This window comes from Nicotiana attenuata, unplaced genomic scaffold, assembly GCF_001879085.1.
Source record: "Nicotiana attenuata strain UT unplaced genomic scaffold, NIATTr2, whole genome shotgun sequence".
Classification (NCBI taxonomy): domain Eukaryota; kingdom Viridiplantae; phylum Streptophyta; class Magnoliopsida; order Solanales; family Solanaceae; genus Nicotiana; species Nicotiana attenuata.
In genome coordinates, this window is record NW_017672446.1 from 52,531 (window position 1) to 72,214 (window position 19,684).

Genomic DNA, 19,684 nt, shown 5'->3' on the forward strand with positions numbered 1-19,684 from the left:
TCAAGCTAAGCTCACAGGAACTGGTTTTAAGTTTGCACATCGCAAGTTTCATAATGTGAACAAAAAGGTGATATTAAGGTTTCATGTTGCCTACGGGAACACGGACACAGGTGGTGCATGTTCAGAAAAATAAAGAGTACAAGCATATGGAAACACCTGAATCCAGTACACTGTCTAATTTTGAAAAACAGAAACAATCAGTGCAAGTGTAGTCATTTCTTCTCAGTGTTGCTCTCCAATTCCCTTCTTAGCTGCAGAGAGAAGTCATCGTTGACATCATCATCATCCCAATCATCTTCCCATTGCTGTGTTATTTCTTTGCCTTCCTCTTTGTCCTCCCAATCTGAACATTTTGTATTTACATGAAGGTCATGACCAGATATTACAAATAAAACTCAGCAAGAGGATGAACAACAAAGTGGTCCTAGAATACCTGACTAATACATTAAAGGGAAAAGGAGAATATAGGACCCTTCGTCTTTCAATGGAACAAAACAAAAGGATAAAGCTACTCCAGAATTGAGAAGCCGATACAAAAAGTTCAAATACCAAGGTTATCAGGGCTCAAGTGTGAGCATTAAATACTTTCCAACATATATGACATGCTATGATGATTCACAAGGCATCTAAGAGCTTATTCAACATGGAAGGTATCTGGGTAACAAGGTTAATTACTTAACTTAAGCTACTCGAATCTCAAATAGTGACATGCAACAAGATTGAAGCATGCTAAACTTGGTGAGAAACATTATAGATAAAAGGGAAAGGACAAGATCAGAAGTTGTAACTGGTTTAGCTGCCAGCAGATGCTGCTCCATGCAGTGGTACACAAAAGTTCCATTGCAACCACTTTTGAATTTGTCAAGAGAACTAAAAAATGGTAAAGCTTCCTCAAAGATAGGTCATTCTGGAAAAAGTTGCCAAAGTTTAAGTGCAAGGCTTTGAGGAAGAGCAAAATTACTTGATTTATATGAAAATAAGTTTCCCTTCCAGCTCCATTACCTCATTTGATTTTAAATTAGCTTTTCTTTGTAGCAAGCACAAGAATTCATCAATATATGCAAAAGAATGGCAGCAGTTGTGTTCTTAAGGAAGACAATGGTTCTTATAGAATACCGTTGGGCAATAAAAGTTTATTTGCCTGCAGCAGTAGAAAAAAAGCTAATTTCCATGAGGATTCAGTTCTTATGGAGATGGAAATGCTACAAAAAGGAAAATGCATTTGGTCAAATTTCATGTGGTGCTGAATGATTAAAAAGGAGGAAGTCTCGGTATAAGGAAGTTGAAAACAAAAGCCTACTCTTCAAGTGGCTATGGAGATACATGCTGGAAGGTAATGAAGTTTGGAAGAGCTTGATCAATTCTACTTATGGTTGGAAGAAAGGGTGGAGACCTCCCTCTTTACACTTAAATGCAAGAGGGGGTGTTTGGAAATACATAAGTAGACTATGGGGGAGCTTTTAGAATATACGAAGCTGGAACTTGGAAGCTGGGAATGGTCAGAAAATTAAATTTTGGACAGATCTATGGATAGGGGATGAAAGCCTGACAATGAAGTTCCCCAATTTGTTCAACTATTCTGTCAATAAGGCTGGATCCATTGTTGATTTCTACTCAGGTACAGGATGGCAAATAGTTTTTACAAGAAATTTGGATGACTGGGAACTTGGGGATTTCTGTCACCTGCTCCAACAAATTGAATCTGTTTCCATTGATCAGAGCAAGGTGGATACTATGTCGTGGAGTATCAGCGAGGATAAAACTTTTTCAGTGAAAAGTTGTTATAGCATGATTGTAAAGAAGTCAAATCACAGAGATGCTAATTGGCCTTGGAAGATGATTTGGAAAACCAAAGCTCCAGTTATGTTAGCATGTTTTAAATGGATAGCTATTTGGGAGGCTTGTTTGACTCGGGATAACTTGCAGAAAAGGAGCTCCGGGTTGTGCAATAGATGTTACTTGTGTGAAGAGGAATAGGAATCAGTAAATCACCTTCTCCTCCATTGCAGAGTATCTAGGCAATGCTGGGATCTATTTTTCAGCATTTGTGGCATTTCTTGGGTGCCCTTAACAGTAAAGGGTCTTATAGAAGCTTGGCAATCTCAAAGAGTATCTAGAAGACTGAAACAGATATGGAGAACCCATTCCATTGTGCGTTCTGTGGACCTTATGGCTGGAAAGGAACAAGGCTTGCTTTGAAGGGCACATGAATCACATTATTAGAATTAAGTATACATGTCTTCATAATCTGTATCTTTGGTGTAATTGTAGTAATTTAGTAAATCAGAATCAGTATATTGACTTTCTGGAGATATTAGGAGGGAGAGGATAGTATGCGATTGTTGTTATCTGGGCTGCCTGTTGTACTATTGTGTACCATCTTGGTACATTTTCAATAAATTTTTACCTTATAAAAAAAGGTCTATTTGGTAAATGTATATGAATACCAGCTGTAAGCTTTCCTGCTTGCTAGTTAGGTGAGTAAATAAGTAGTGGAGGCATCTACACAGGTAGGATAAGCCGTAACAGAGTAAAGTGTCACTGTTTGGTTGTTTGGTCTTGTATGCAGCTCTAAATGAGCCACAAGAAAATTTGATATATCAGCAGTCTATATAAAACTTAGTTGTGTACTATTCATGTACTTGGTAAACTCAAGGCCAAATACATGGATAGCCCCTCAAACTTGGCATGGAGTGTCAGTTAGACACCTCAACTTTGCTAGTGAGTAGATAGGCACCTCTAGGGGTGTGCATTCGATTTATCGATTCGATTTTGACCCTTATCGATAATTACTTATCGATTATCGATTTGTACATATGCTTATCGTTATCGTTTCAATAAGGTTTCGATTTTTTCGATTTCGATTTATCGATTTTTGGGGCTTATCGATTCGGTTATCCATTACACCAATAAGAAAATTTGCGGGATTCCACGGAAAGTATATCGCTATAAACACGCCAAAATAATATGGACAAAAAGAAGCTAAAATAAGACGAACACCATTTATAACATAAAAATTGTGTCAACAAGCACATGCAACGAAACTAAAGTAAGGGATCAAATGTATGCCACCAACACTCCAACGGTATTAAAAAAAAAACAAAACAAAACAAAACAAAATACATCATCGTGGCTAATTTTGTTTTCCATTAATTTGAACTTCATTCCCTTGAAATTTAAATATGATCATTCCTTAAATGTGGTAGAGGAAATAATAGGGTTATGGACTTAGGGTAAAGGAAAGGGTATTATAGAATTTAAAAAAAAAATATCTTTTTAGTATATCTTATCGGTTTATCGATAAACCGATAACTGAAGAGGACAAAATCGAAATCGAAATTGATAACTCGATAAAGAAAATTTCGAAATCGAAATCGAAATCGATAAACCGATAACAAATAATCGATTCGATTTATCGATAAACCGATTCGAATGCACACCCCTAGGCACCTCAACTTGACAGGAATGTATCTCGTGGTAGGTGTCCGCAAGCGGGTAACACAAGCACAAGTCGATGTGTCAAAAAAGCCCATTAAAATGACACACGTCAAAAAGCAAAAGAAAGAAAGAAAGACAAGTTGAAAACTAAGGAAGTAGTTATCTTATTGCTCATGCACACCATCTCTTCCCATCACCATTCTTAAACCTGAAACCAAGTCTTCTTCACCTACACATTTTAGAACCCTTCTAGACCTTATTCTTCCTCAAACTAGATCTTGAGCCTCATGTTCTACCATTTTTCCGCTCTCTCTATTTACAGTGACAAGCATAGATTGAAAGGAGGAGAATTGAAAATATGAATGATTAGGTCGAAGATATCACTCAGTATCAGACGCTATAAACACGTGAAAAATTCAGTACTCCAAAATCAATTTGTCAACTCCAATTTCAGATCTGGTTGCAACAAATTGATCCAAAAATAAAAACTTTATGTCAATAGTCATAGCCTCTAATACAGAATGAATAAAACAGAATTTGGGAGCAAAATATCCCGAATATGATATTAAGCAGATTCTGAGGAAATATTATGGCGAAGGAAGATAGATTTCATTTGAGATTTTTTATGGTGAAAGAAATGGGTCTCAATTTTGTGACAATGGTTTTGGAATTGTCTGAGGCGTGAAAGAGATGATTAGTCCAATTTGGGTTAGGATTAGTCGCTTGGACAAAGTGTGCATCTATCAAAAGAAGAGAGAAAAGTGCTAATTCAGTTTGAAAAAGAGAACAATCTTCAAAGCTAGATGGTCAGTTAGTACTGCTACAAGGTACTATTACTGTTCGTTAGTGGTGGAAGCTAGGAGTTGGGGAATGGGGATGAGGGTGGTGTTGGGTGTTGAATTGGTGTTAACATAATGTAAGAAGTATATTTACGTACTCATTTGTAAATGTGTAACACGCGATATGCCATGTCAGTGTGCTGTATTCACAAGACGAATTACTGCCAACTAGAGGTGTATACATGGTCACAAGCAAAGTTGAAATGTCCAAGTTTGTGGGGCTATCTATGTTTTGGCCTAAAATCAACCAGAGCACATAGAAAAATACGCACACTTCACCCAATCCTTCCTGCTCAGAAGGAAACATTTTAAGTGTTCAATTTATAAACATGATATAATTCACTAGGGCTTGTGGGATTATACTGGGCTGTTGTTGTTGTTGTTGATATAATTCACTAGGGCTGGAGAGATTTTGGATTTCATCTGGATTGAATATCTTATCCATATTTTTTTTTCTTCATAAAAAGTATCCTATCAATATTGTTAAAAGAAAGCACTAAATAACGAATGTTAAAACAAATTTGGCTTGATTGGAGACGGTATTTGATGGTTTAAACATAAAGTATCACTTTTTTATCAACAAAGTACACTACACATTTTTGTGGTATTGCAATTGAAAATTAACCACATGAAGCTCAAAAGCAACAGCGACAATGTAACCTATGGAGCAGATAGCAAGGGATATTCTACCTTATCAACAATTCAAATCACAAGTGCAAGTAAATAGGAAATCAATGACCAGGAGCATCAGCTTTTTTAATCAGGTAAAAGTAAGAGCGTCATATATTACAAAATCAGATCATAAGTACAATTTAATTTAAATAGTAAACGAGGAACTTCCTTTATTTAATTTTATTTTTCTCTCTTAGCTAGAATCTTAGGAAAACAGAATAATGACGCAAAACATCATTCGGAAAACACGACACTCAAATATAGAGATAAAGAAAATAGTAGAAGAACATGTGATGCTTTAACTCACCTTGATCAATTTCAAACTCTTCAAATTCGTCATCGTCTTCGAATAGATCCATCTTCACGTCTTCAGCCGCTGGCTTTGGTTGTTCAGTCGCCATTACCAGTTCCTAAAAAACAAAGACGATAAACTATAAACGAAAATATGGAAGGTAAAACCCTAGCTTTGTTCAATGAAGAACAGGAGTGCATAGACAAATTCTAACTGGAAACTGAAAATTAAAGGGACAAGAAATCAAAGTTACAGAGATATGGAGAATTTGGGGAATTATACTTTTGCTTGTTCCGTATTAGAATCGAGATTTTTCTGTAGTGGAAGGAAACTTGGGAGCTTTATAAAAGCATCTGCGAGGTTTTCCGTGGGACTGGAGGCGAAACCTTTAACGACGTCGTTATACATATTTTCACTTTGTTCCTCCTATTTTTGTTCATCTGCATTTTGCCCCCTCTTCACAACAAACTTTTGTTTTAATTTTATTTTTGCAATTCATTTCATTTAGGGAAAAATTATTAGTGACATCGTCGATATAAACATTGGCCATTGAGAACCAAAATTTTGATTTCGCGAGTATATTGATCTAATTATTCAATCCAAATATGAAAATAGTTGAAATAATATTTTAAAATCAATTTCGTCCAAAGACAAGTTTGGATGTTTTTGTGTTTTTTCCTGTATTTTCCCATTTTAATATTTTGCATAAACATTTTGGTCATTGTAGCTGTGGCCAGGTTACACTTGAACCATCCACATACTTTGGAGGTAAGATGTTAAGCTCTCGTTTGGCCATAGATTTTGGATATTATTTTAGAAATAAAAAATAAATATATTGTATGATCAATTTTTTTAAGTTCTCACGAGTTTTTAAGTGAAATATTTCTTCTACTCACAAAAACTTCAACCTTTTTTTTCAAATAAAATGTATGTCCAAATACAACTCTAGCTTCCAAAATTATTTTTTAACACAACTTCAAAAATTCTATTTTCAAATTTGAACCAAATGTAAGTCCAAACGTTAGCTATAGATAAACTATAAAGACCTAACAACATATGGAATAAAGTTGTCTCGAGGCACTCAAAAACTCTCATAAAGAATGCAAAGATATACTACTAATAATGATTTTGGTACTGCCACTTCTGTTTTTCATAAACAAGTCACTCAGTGAAAAAATAATATTTTTGGGGATATTTTTAGAAGAAAAAAAAAGATTATTAGCAAGACTTGAGTGTATACAAAACTCCATTAACTACCCTAACAGCCTTGTCCTCCTTAGCTAGCGTTTGGCCATAGATCCCAAATTTATTTTGAAAAATCTGATTTGGGTGAAGTTTGGTTTGAAGATGAAAATGTGTTTGGACATACAATTTCAAAATATATTTTTCAACTTTATTTTGGGAAAACATGTATATAATTTCCAAGTTTTGAAAATTTGGCCCAAATTCAGCTTATTAGCTGAATTTGAGATTTCAGATATGTGATTTGAGTTTTGGCCAAAATGTGGGTCAAATTTATGGCCAAACATGGGATTTAAAAATAAATTTCAAATTAAATTTGGAAAAATGTATGGCCAAACAGGGCCTTAATCTTGAGGAAACTCTTTGTCAAGATTTCACAATATACTTAAAATAGAGGAAAATTATTGGAAACTTAGGTCAAGAATTATGTGGTTAAATGAGGGAGACGCTAATACGAACTACTTCCATATAGCTGCTATGAATAAAAGGAGGAGGAATAAAGTCATTTGTTACAAAGATGATGACGGGCAGTGGATCCAAGATCACAGTTCTATCTTACAACTTACTGTCTCACACTTCTAAAAAATGTTCTCAAATTCTTACGAAAACTCCAACTGGAATCCTATAGAAAATGACCCACAAAGTCTCTCTACAATAGACCTTTCTTCCCTTGACAAACCACTCATTGTCAATAAAATTAGTCAAGCCTTGTTCTCCTTCAAACCGTTTAAGGCTCTTGGCCCGCGATTTTCACCCCTTTTTCTACCAAAAATATTGATTTTTCTACCAAAAATATTGGAATATCATTGCTCCTTCTATTATAAATTTTGCCAAGATACTTTCAAAAATCAATGCATATTTATTGATACTAACAATACTTACCTTTGCCTAATCCCAAAGATACCCAATACCAGTAATCTTAATAATTTTAGGCCTATTAGTTTATGTAATACTTCGTATAAAATCATTACAAAAATTATTGCAAATAGAATTAAGCATCCTACCTTCCCTTATCAACCCAGTCCAATCGAGCTTCATCAAAGGAAGAAGACCTAGTGACAATGCTTTAATAATTCAAGAATTGCTTCTTTATTTCAAAAAATTAAAGGGGAAAAAAACTTTCATGTTATTAAAAATTGATCGAGAAATGGCCTTCGATCGCCTTGAATGGTCTTTTATTTATCGTATGCTAAACTTCTTACCTCTTATATCTAAGTTTATCATGCAATGTGTAGTATCGAGTAGTATTGCAGTGCTCGTTAATGGAACCGCTACTCCCTACTTTAGCCCTAGTAGGGGAATACAACAAGGTGATCCTATGTCCCTGTATATTTACATCCTATGCATGGAAATGTTCTCTCGTCTGATCTCGTACCAAGTAGATACCTCAATTGGGATCCAATAATTATTAGCAATAAAGGACCCAATCTATCACACCTCTTCTTTGCAGATGACTTAACTTTAATGTCTAAAGTTAATATGAAGTCTTGTATCACCATCAAAAACACTTTAGATTTCTTTTTTACACACTCTGGCCAAAAAGTCAATTTTGATAAATCAAAGATTTATTTCTCTCCCAATTGTCCGGATGATATTATTAGTGCAATTGTTAACAATATGGGGATTAAAGTCACCAAAGACTTTGGTAAGTACTTAGGATTTCCAATATTAGAAAATAGTTCTACTTACTCTGATTACTATTTTATCATTGAGTCAATGAGAACAAAATTAATAAACTGGAAATTCAATTTCTTAACATAGCAGGAAGATCTACCTTGGCTCAGTCGGTCTTCAACTCTTTACCTAGCTACTACATATAATATACTTATCTTCCTAAGAGAATCCTTAACCAAATTAATAAAATCTAGTGTGACTTCATTTGGGGAACGACTAATGACAAGAAAAGATTACACCTCATTAGCTGGAACATAATTACCAAACCAAAAGGCAAAGGAGGCATAGGACTACACAAAGCTCATTCAAAAGACATTGCTTCCCTCACAAACCTAACTTGGAGATTAATTAATAATAATTCATCTCCTTGGGCAGAACTTATAGCCACAAAGTACTCAACCCCCAAAATCCTCCAATGCCAAACTATATTCATCTAGCGAAGTGTTTTGAAAGAATGGAGTATTTGCAACAAAGGTATTTTATGGCACCAATCATCCGAACTAAATATTTGGGAATCTCACATGGATTCCTAAAACTCCCCCTCTTAGACAATGTATACAAGGACCCCTCTCCCCTTGCCACCTTAAAATAACTGTCATGACCCAAATTCACTACGGGTCGTGATGGCGCCGGACTCCTTCGTCAGGCAAGCCAACTAAATTATCGATTAAATTCTCTTTTAATACTTTCGAAAATTTCGGAATTTTCCTTACATTTTTCATAAATAAACAGAAATCGCTATTTCAATTCAAGTCAAGTAATAAATCATTAGTACACCTCCTTCGAAAACCACCCCAGAACCCGGTGTCACATGTGCATGAGCATCTACTGATAAGGACACAAAATACGATACAACATCCGTCTGGAATACAATGGATAGAAAGAAGATACAATTCAATAGAAGGGACTTTACAAGTTGCGGGCCGCCTCGCATACTGCAACTCACCTAGTCCCCGAATCATCCGTGCTGCTATGCCCAGTAGGCCGCTAAAGTAACATATACCCGTGCAACAAAAATGCACAGAAGTGTAGTATGAGTACGTAATCAACGTGTACTCAGTGAGTATCCTGCCTAACCTCGAAGGGGTAGAGACGAGATGGTCAACCTGGACACTCACTAGCGGTCCAATAATAATACACTAAAGGTATGAGGAAATCATGGATTCATATAGCATGTTCTAATTCACAAAGCTGTAAAACAGGTAAACGCCTTTTAACAATTAACAAAGATTTTCAAGATTTTACTTCTCTTCATTTAAGTCAGTTCATCCCAAACCATGAAAGGCAATATCATCATTGAAATGTGCACTTGCTGAGGGTCGACGGCGCGCCTATAGATGCATCTATTTCCCCTGCTCGCAAATTAATCATGCGACGCGGTCAACATAAAATAAACACATACCCTGCTCGCGAATCATACATGCGACGCAGGTACACATAGAGGTACATGCTCAATAAATCAAGTAAGAACTTATCAGGGAGTGTTTATCATAATATATCCAACTCTCTTTTAACAAATTTTAAGAAGTAAGGTTAAATCCCTTTAGAAATTCATTTACAAATTTCATGTGATATAAACAATTTAAGCTAGCAAAGGGTTTGCAAATAATCCAAGTATTCATATTTTTGGGTCCTAGCTACCCGGACAATAGCATAATAGTAGCTACGCACGGACTCTCGTCACCTCGTGCGTACATAGCCCCCACAAATAGGAGCACATAACCAATTAATTCACCTATGGGGACGTTTCCCCCTCACAAGGTTAGAAAGGAGACTCACCTCGCTCCGAAGACTCATAACTGGCATTCTACATTCCTCCAAAGACTTGCACCAACGCACAATGCTCCAAAACTAGCCAATGATTGTACAAATCCATTAATATATGCTCAAATATTCATAACAAACTAATTTATAGCAATTCCTAATTTCGATTAAAAAGTTGACCAAAACGTCCTCGGGCCCACGTGCCCGGAATCCAAAATTTTTCGAAGATAAAGTTTACCCATGGCTTCACTAGCTCAATTATATAATTTACTCCTAATTCCATGCTCAAATTCGTAGCTAAATTCAAGAATATAATTTTCTAGGTTTCCACCAAAAACCTCCATTTTCTACAATTTCCCAAGCCTAAATCCATACATAATTGATGTATTCAACTCAAAAATAGGTGGGGATAACTTACCTTAACATAGATGACGAAAATCCCCTCTTTGAAGCTCCCCAAAATCGCCCAAGCCTTGAAAAATAAGAGAAATGAACTCCAAAACAAGCCTTCTGCCCAGCATTTTTCGCATCTGCGGACCCTGGTCCGCTTCTGCGGTTCCGCAGGTGCGGTCACCAGGCCGCTTCTGCGGTCCTCCCTGGCCTCCCCAGCTTCCGCTTTTGCGACCCCCTCTCCGCAGATGCGGTCCCGCTTCTGCGGAACCGTGACCGCATCTGCGGTCCTCAAGCCTTTGACCAAGATCCGCTTCTGCGGCTCCCTTTCCGCTTCTGCGGGACCGCTTCTGCGGTCAACCCACCGCAGAAGCAAAAATACCAGCAACCAGATCCTTCAGCTGTCCAAAAATCTCATTTTCAATCCGTTAACCACCCGGAATCCACCCGGGGCCCCCGGGACCCCAACTAATCATACCAACCAATCCCAAAACACATTACGGACTTGCTCGAGGCCTCAAATCACATAAAACAACGCTAAAATCATGATTCAACCCCCAATCCAAGCTTTATGAACTTTAGAACTTCCAACTTCTACTTTCGATGTTTAAACCTATCAAATCACGTCCGATTGACCTCAAATTTTGCACACAAGTCATATTTGACATTACGGACCTACTGCAACTTCCGGAATCGGATTCCGACCCTGGTATCAAAAAGTCCACTTCCGGTCAAACTTCTCAAAAACCTTCAAATTTCTATCTTTAGCCAAACGGCTCCAAAATGACCTACGGACCTCCGAATTCACTTCCGATCGCGCTCCCAACTCCAGAATCACCATACGGAGCTATTCACAGTCTCGGAATCCTAAACGGACATCGATAACACTGAAATGCACTTCAAGCCAAACTTATGAAATTTCTTCTAAAATGCTAACTTCCACAATGGCGCCAAAACACTCCCGGATTATCCAAAACCCAAACCGGGCATACGCCCAAGTCCGAAATCATCATACGAATCTGCTGGAACCTTCAGATCCTGATTCCGAGGTCGTTTACTCAAAGATCCAATCCTAGTTCGTTCTTTCAACTTTAAGCTTCTAAAATGAGAATCCTCTTCCTAAATCAACTCGGAACTTCCCGGAACTTAATTCTGACCACGCGTACAAGTCATAATGCCTGAAATGAAGCTGCTCATGGCCTCAGGCTGCTGAACGGAGCGCTAGAACTCAAAACGACCGGTCGGGTCGTTACATTCTCTCCCACTTAAACATACGTTCGTCCTCGAACGTGCTGAGAACTACATTGGAGTAGTCTGAAATCACTGTTTAACACCTCATGTACCTTCCCGTGCCACCATAACTCAGTTGAGCACATCAGCTCGATCAATTTTGAAGATATTCCCTTTTTATTAAAGCAAATAAGCCTTAGGGCCCAATTCCAACATCCGGAATTCTATGCCCGACCTGTTTCCAACATACGATCACCATATCAATCACTACACGCTGTACCCAAACATGACTGTATAACTTTGCTGAATTCATACCTTGCATCACTTTACTCACCGGACCACGATGACATCTTCTGTTCAACTTAGTTGAAATTCCACGAATCTGGTGATCCCATTGCACCCCATAACAACTCTTACAACACCGTCACAACGGAAGAGATGTGAAGAAATTCATAATCAACTGCCGAGTCAACCAATCATCGAGTCTATACTTCTGACAGGAACATTATCATATTCTGGACACAATAGCGATCTTTGCTCCTTAATATACTCTATATAGTCAGATTGCACTGATCCTGAACCCAATGGTCTCATCTCACCCAGTACGAACTGCTCAGGCAATAAGCCACCCCGGACATAATCAAAAGTCTCATGTGATGCCACAATGTGCCAATAGGCTACCTATTAGAATGCGATACGAAAAGGAAAATGAACTCTGAAAAGGATTTTCAACTACCCCGCTCGCGAATCAAGCATGCGACGCGGGCGCACAGCTAATATGAGCTTCCTTCAGAAAATAGGAAACAGACACAAAATAAACAGATATGGGGAACTGTGCTCAACATCACACTGTTGCGGTGTACCACCCGATTCAAATATCATAGATCTCGCATAAGGAGATTGCCCACCGAGCGAAATTTGCTCATTATAACAACATACCGAATATCGGTCATAAGCATGCTAAGTGCATAATACCATCCCTGAGGGAACATATAGCGTCATAAGCTACCAAACTCAAGCACAAGTGGGGTGCGATGTACAAACTGAATCTCAAGAGCCATCTTGCTCATAATACATCATTTCTACACGGATTCTCATTGCATAAGCAATTTCTCAAGCCGTCTCACAACTCGCACGGCGCAACGCATCACTTCATGAAATATATCTGCCAATGAAATAACACCCTGACTGCTCCCACATAAGGAGCGCATTGCTGAAATGAACACAACTGGCCTGACACAGGGCCCAAATTCTCATTTACATCCATCCACCGACCTCAAGTCGATCCTGATCAAACCAACTAAGCCAATAACCTTTCAAGGGTCCATACGAATTTTCCTCTTCTCATAACACACAAGGACAACCATCATAACCGGAGTACTCATCCGTAGTCCACAACTCAGAATCCGAGTGCCCTCCAGGCACATATTCTCAACTTATTGATATCATCCCGAATTTCCATACTTAGTCTAGATCTTAAATCAATCAAGTGACTACGTGCCACATTTATGAAACCTTCCTGTGGGACACTCCCCCACAATCTACCATAACAATTTACTTGGTCTTACCTCTAACCCACCGACTGCACTAACGCTGAAAAGCGATCAAGAATCATTAACCATGATACAAGCCCTCTTTATAGAACACCAATCTCAGGTGACGCTGAAGACAATGCCGACTTACTTCAAACACCGAAGCTCCTTCCCTGCTCATCCGAGCTCGTGATATCCTTACCAGCACCAAGCCGCACCCTTGATCCTCACTTCGGGTTTCCATGCTACTCACTGCACCCAATGTGCCAACATACGATAGAAGACGATTTTAACATTAACATTTTAACACTTCATCGTATAAGAACCTTCTACTTAACTCACTTCCGGAGTACCATAGCAGCACACAGGCGAATTTTTCATAACCGTAGAATATGCAAATCTCTAAGTAGTGGTCTAAGTCACCATAGCCCTTCCGGAATCTGCTTCCACACAACAAGCCATAACAGAAGAATGCTTCTGAATATCTCAATTGCGGCGGCTGACAAGCCTGATACGCCCATCACACTCACTTACATAACTCGATCCCGCTGAAGAAACTGACTGCCAACACCAATATGCCAAATTCAACTATGGCCATTCAACTACCTTCTTTATTTATCCTTGATTGCCTTAAAGATATTACTGATTTCTTCCAACACATAACATACTCCCTCTACATTCATCTTGAGTGACCTCGAATCACGAGACTATACCGTCTCAAATCCCACGAACCATTTCATATCCCTCAAATGCTACATCTCAAGTTAAAATATCATAGAACGTTCTGAGTCTCCATTCGTAAGCTGCTGCAAAAGCTTGATTCTCAACTGCACCTACAGGCTCGAATTCATTGAACATCATACTTCATCTTTTGAATTTTCACTAGGACCGCTGCTGAGAGCCACCCGCTCTAACTTGGCCTCGAATATAATCAACTCCATGAGTCTCCCATCACATGAGTATCCCTTTGGCGAAGAACCCGCCGAATCACTTCCCTTGGAACCCGCATATATATATAAAGCAAAGCCCTGAATCTTTTCCCCAAGTCTGAACATGGTCCAATAAGGCCAACGATAGCCTACCTTCAATAATTCGTTTGCCCAGGTTACCACTTATGGTCTTTCCCCGTAGCCGAAATAGCCCACCAATATGCTTAATAACCAGAAACTTAGCAAGTAATCAACTCTGCAACCCCATCACAAGCGGTGGGACTCTCCCATTTAGCTTGAAGCCATAATTTCACCAATCTGGAACTCACTCGTCCTTTTTATTTCTTATTGACATAACCTTGCACAATCAACCGCCAAAATTCTCGAGATCTATCTGTAAAACCCCCTTCTTATACTCTAAATCATCCACCACATTCGCACGATCGATCCTTTCGCTACATACCCGATAAGATTCTTCGCAGAAGCCTCGCCAACCACGCGACTGCTAATCTGCTCACTTGGCTAACCCACCTATGGAAGGCTCTCCCCGGCATCTTCCAACACTGCTGCACAGGGTACAATTACTACGACATCAATGACCCTTCTTGAGTCTGAGCTCACACTCCAGTTGCACAGGTCCATTGTACCCCTTGTGGACATCATTGAAATGTGCGACAACATCCTCCCAATTCAAAGCCATGCTGTATCCTTCTTCATTTAAGCGACTCCTTTCCGTTATATTAAACCTCCGGCCGCACAAAAACCCCTACTTCAAATTGAACCCGTAGACCCCAATCACCGATCACTAATATTATCAAATCACTCCAAACTCTCCTTAAGGTACGTGGTCCTTCCACTGCAAGCCCATATACATCTCCGCCACTCTCCCACTTTGGCGGAACTCATCCCCTTAATCGACTACTCAACCTTTGCTTCATATACCTGGCCTTTTAGCAATTTAAACTCCGCCTGACACTTCCCACATGCCTTTCCCATCCTTTGCTGCTCAGTTGCTGCCCTAATAAGATTTATCTTCATGGAACTTGAATCCTCAATTTGCTACTAACTCCAAACCTTTCCGAAGGTCATCTTTCTCGAACCGTTAACAATAGAAATACTGATTCAATCCTGAACCACCGCATCCTGCGATATCTGATAGTTGTATCTCCGATACTATTTCCCAATACCTTGCCTCAAAGGCGAATTGTAGAAGATCATAACACCGACAAACTTAATACGCCCAATTAGGACAACAACACCACCACATAGAAGAAAAAAATAATCCAAACCACGATTTTAGCAAAATTACAAAGTCTTAAATTATTACCACAATATATAAAACTCCATAGACCTATAGTCAAAACCCAACAACAACACAGATAGAAAAAGATAACAAGAAAACCAACATACAGCAGAGAACACAAAAAAGTACAAAACACCAGTATAACGGAAACACCAAACAAACAAATAAAAATAAATTCACAAAGTCACATAATGACCCTCCTTAGTTCGATTGCCTTTCCCCCTGCCGGGATAAAATATTGAATCTCTTGATTATGCACTGAGTAAACTCCCTTGAAATCATTCACTGCCTGACACGTGGGCAACACCCTATCATCATATTACTATTGCAGAATAGTCATTTATAAGCATCGCGGCAACTTGTGCCTAGCCTCAAAGCCCTCGAAAATACCGCTACTAGGCTGAAAAAAATAAAAAATTCTTCCATAAGGCAACGACAATAATCTGATCTACAGCTATACCGGAAGAAACATCCCGTATCACGTCTGTAGCACCATTACGGTTCCTCAATTCGATTCATGACAAGCGGTTTGCGTCGCATAGGATTGAGAGGAAAGAAACAAAGGCATAAGCCTAACATGAAATCGAATCGCACGACAAGGAATCAAGAAGGGAAGTACTCCTAACAGTCCTAGCCTCTCGAGGATAAGTACAGACGTCTCCGTACCGATCTGCGAGACTCTACTAGACATGCTCATGACTCGTGAGACCTAGGACCTAGTGCTCTGATACCATGTTGTCACGACCAAAATCCATTACGGATCATGATGCGCCGGACTCCTTCGTCATGCAAAGCAACTAAATTATCGATTAAATTCTCTTTTAATACTTTCAAAAATCTCGGAATTTTCCTTACATTTTTCATAAATAAACAAAAATCGCTATTTCAATTAAAGTCAAGTAATAAATCATTAGTACACCTCCTTCGAAAACCACCCCAGAACCCGGTGTCACATGTGCATGAGCATCTACTGATAAGGACATAAAATACGATACAACATCCGTCCGGAATACAATGGACAGAAAGAAGATACAATTCAATAGAAGGGACTTTACAAGCTGCGGGCCGCCTCACATATTGCAACTCACCTAGTCCCCGAATCATCCGTGCTGCTATGCCCAGTAGGCCGCTAAAGTAACATATACCTGTGCAACAAAAATGCACAGAAGTGTAGTGTGAGTACGTAATCAACGTGTACTCAGTGAGTATCCCGCCTAACCTCGAAGGGGTAGAGACGAGATGGTCAACCTGGACACTCACTAGCGGTCCAATAATAATACACTAAAGGTGTGAGGAAATCATGGATTCATATAGCATGTTCTAATTCACAAAGCTGTAAAACAGGTAAACACCTTTTAACAATTAACAAAGATTTTCAAGATTTTACTTCTCTTCATTTAAGTCAGTTCATCCCAAACCATGAAAGGCAATATCATTATTTAAAATTTCTCATGCATCAATATATAAAAAATATCATGCGCAAAGCATACCGAGGCGACGGCCCGATCCAACAGAAAAGAAATGTGCACCTGCCGAGGGTCGACGGCGCGCCTATAGATGCATCTATTTCCCCTGCTCGCGAATTAATCTTGCGACGCGGTCAACATAAAATAAACACATACCCTGCTCGCGAATCATACATGCGACGCAGGTACACATAGAGATACATGCTCAATCAATCAAGTAAGAACTTATCAGGGAGTGTTTATCATAATATATCCAACTCTCTTTTAACAAATTTTAAGAAGTAAGGTTAAATCCCTTTAGAAATTCATTTACAAATTTCATGTGATATAAGCAATTTAAGCTAGCAAAGGGTTTGCAAATAATCCAAGTATTCATGCTTTTGGGTCCTAGCTACCCGGACAATAGCATAATAGTAGCTACACATGGACTCTCGTCACCTCGTGCGTACGTAGCCCCCACAAATAGGAGCACATAACCAATTAATTCACCTATGGGGACGTTTCCCCCTCACAAGGTTAGAAAGGAGACTCACCTCGCTCCGAAGACTCATAACCGGCATTCTACATTCCTCCAAAGACTTGCACCAACGCACAATGCCCCAAAACTAGCCAATGATTGTACAAATCCATTAATATATGCTCAAATATTCATAACAAACTAGTTTATAGCAATTCCTAACTCCGATTAAAAAGTTGACCAAAATGCCCTCGGGCCCACGTGCCCGGAGTCCAAAATTTTTCGAAGATAAAGTTTACCCATGGCTTCACTAGCTCAATTATATAATTTACTCCTAATTCCATGCTCAAATTCGTGGCTAAATTCAAGAATATAATTTTCTAGGTTTCCACCAAAAACCTCCATTTTCAACAATTTCCCAAGCTTAAATCCATACATAATTGATGTATTCAACTCAAAAAAAGGTGGGGATAACTTACCTTAACATAGATGACGAAAATCCCCTCTTTGAAACTCCCCAAAATCGCCCAAGCCTTGAAAAATGAGAGAAATGAACTCCAAAACAAGCCTTCTGCCCAGCATTTTTCGCATCTGCGGACCCTGGTCCGCTTCTGCGGTTCCGCAGGTGCGGTCACCAGGCCGCTTCTGCGGTCCTCCCTGGCCTCCCCAGCTTCCGCTTCTGCGACCCCCTCTCTGCAGATGCGGTCCCGCTTCTGCGGAACCGTGACCGCATCTGCGGTCCTCAAGCCTTTGACCAAGATCCGCTTCTGCGGCTCCCTTTCCGCTTCTGCGGGACCGCTTCTGCGGTCAACCCACCGCAGAAGCGAAAATACCAGCAACCAGATCCTTCAGCTGTCCAAAAATCCCATTTTCAATCCGTTAACCATCCGGAATCCACCCGGGGCCCCCGGGACCCCAACTAATCATACCAACCAATCCCAAAACACATTACGGACTTGCTCGAGGTCTCAAATCACATCAAACAACGCTAAAATCATGATTCAACCCCCAATCCAAGCTTTATGAACTTTAGAACTTCCAACTTCTACTTTCGATGTTTAAACCTATCAAATCACGTCCGATTGACCTCAAATTTTGCACACAAGTCATATTTGACATTACGGACCTCTGCAACTTCCGAAATCGGATTCCGACCCCGGTATCAAAAGGTCCACTTCCGGTCAAACTTCTCAAAAACCTTCAAATTTCTATCTTTAGCCAAACGGCTCCAAAATGACCTACGGACCTCCGAATTCACTTCCAATCGCGCTCCCAACTCCAGAATCACCATACGGAGCTATTCACACTCTCGGAATCCTAAATGGACATCGATAACACTGAAATGCACTTCAAGCCAAACTTATGAAATTTCTTCTAAAATGCTAACTTCCACAATGGCGCCAAAACACTCCCGGGTTATCCAAAACCCGAACCGGGCATACGCCCAAGTCCGAAATCATCATACGAATCTGCTGGAACCTTCAGATCCTGTTTCCGAGGTTGTTTACTCAAAGATCCAATCCTAGTTCGTTCTTTCAACTTTAAGCTTCTAAAATGAGAATCCTCTTCCTAAATCAACTCTGAACTTCCCAGAACTTAATTCCGACCACGCGTACAAGTCATAATGCCTGAAATGAAGCTGCTCATGGCCTCAGGCTGCTGAACGAAGCGCTAGAACTCAAAACGACCGGTCGGGTCGTTACAATAACCCTTCACGGCCTATCTCTCAATGACAAATGGAACCTATCAACCTTATCTTTTAATCTACCTGGTAGCATTTTCAACAGAATTCTTGCTATTGAACTACCTCTTCTACAAACTGGAAAGGATAACCCCATATGGGATTTGACCAGTAGTGGACAATTTTCAACTCAATCATCCTATGATCTAATCGATAGCTATCAAAAAGAGGATAAGGATTTTAAATGGATCTCGAAACTTAACTGTCCTAATAAGATCAAATTTTTTCTGTGACAATGCCTTCACAATAGAATCTCATTTAGAGCATATCTAGGACATATTGGCATCGATATAGATACCATTTGTCCAATGTGTCAAACATACATCGAGACCATTGAGCATATATTTTGCACTGTCCTATAGCGAGGCAATTTCGGGAAGAACTAGGCATGCATACTCCTCTTTTAATTAACCATATGTGTTGGCTTCTCACCCTCAAAAATTGCTCTCCCAAAATACACAACAATCTTATTCAGTGGGACGACTTATTTCGTTTTACAATCTGGGGCCTATGGAAGAATAGAAATTACAACAACCATCAAAACACTTGTCTCCCTCTACTTTGCAACTTAATAGTAAGCTAGAGCACTGAATTTAAATTACTAGTGTATAAGGACATCGAGGTCAAACACAAAAAATCAGTCACTATCCATTGGCATAAACCTCCCAAATATTGGTATAAACTAAATGTGGATGGAGCTTTTTCAGAAACTAAC

The 19,684-nt window shown here is 39.3% G+C and overlaps 1 protein-coding gene across 2 annotated transcripts; it reads right to left on the bottom strand.

Annotated features, from left to right (window-relative positions):
* Positions 1 to 5,664, bottom strand: LOC109213232 (protein DELETION OF SUV3 SUPPRESSOR 1(I)-like). 2 transcript variants are annotated; one of them, XM_019377002.1, is made up of 3 exons: positions 5,524 to 5,664; positions 5,257 to 5,359; positions 1 to 343 (listed from the first exon to the last, which is right to left on the bottom strand). In XM_019377002.1, the coding sequence occupies exons 1-3, from the start codon at positions 5,647 to 5,649 to the stop codon at positions 213 to 215; spliced, it is 360 nt and encodes a 119-aa protein (XP_019232547.1). In that variant the 5' UTR covers positions 5,650 to 5,664; the 3' UTR covers positions 1 to 212. The 2 variants fall into 2 exon arrangements, with proteins under 2 accessions (XP_019232547.1, XP_019232548.1); XM_019377003.1 differs by having other exon boundaries at positions 5,495 to 5,575.
* Between the last annotated feature and the right edge of the window lie 14,020 nt (positions 5,665 to 19,684).

Bases quoted from the DNA above. Each gene is read 5' to 3' on its own strand.
- LOC109213232 (XM_019377002.1), bottom strand. From the start codon at position 5,649: ATGTATAACGACGTCGTTAAAGGTTTCGCCTCCAGTCCCACGGAAAAC. The intron at 5,360-5,523 runs GTATAATTCCCC...TTTGTTTTTTAG, and splicing joins CTAATACGGAACAAGCAAAA to GAACTGGTAATGGCGACTGA. The intron at 344-5,256 runs GTGAGTTAAAGC...CAAAATGTTCAG, and splicing joins AGAGTTTGAAATTGATCAAG to ATTGGGAGGACAAAGAGGAA.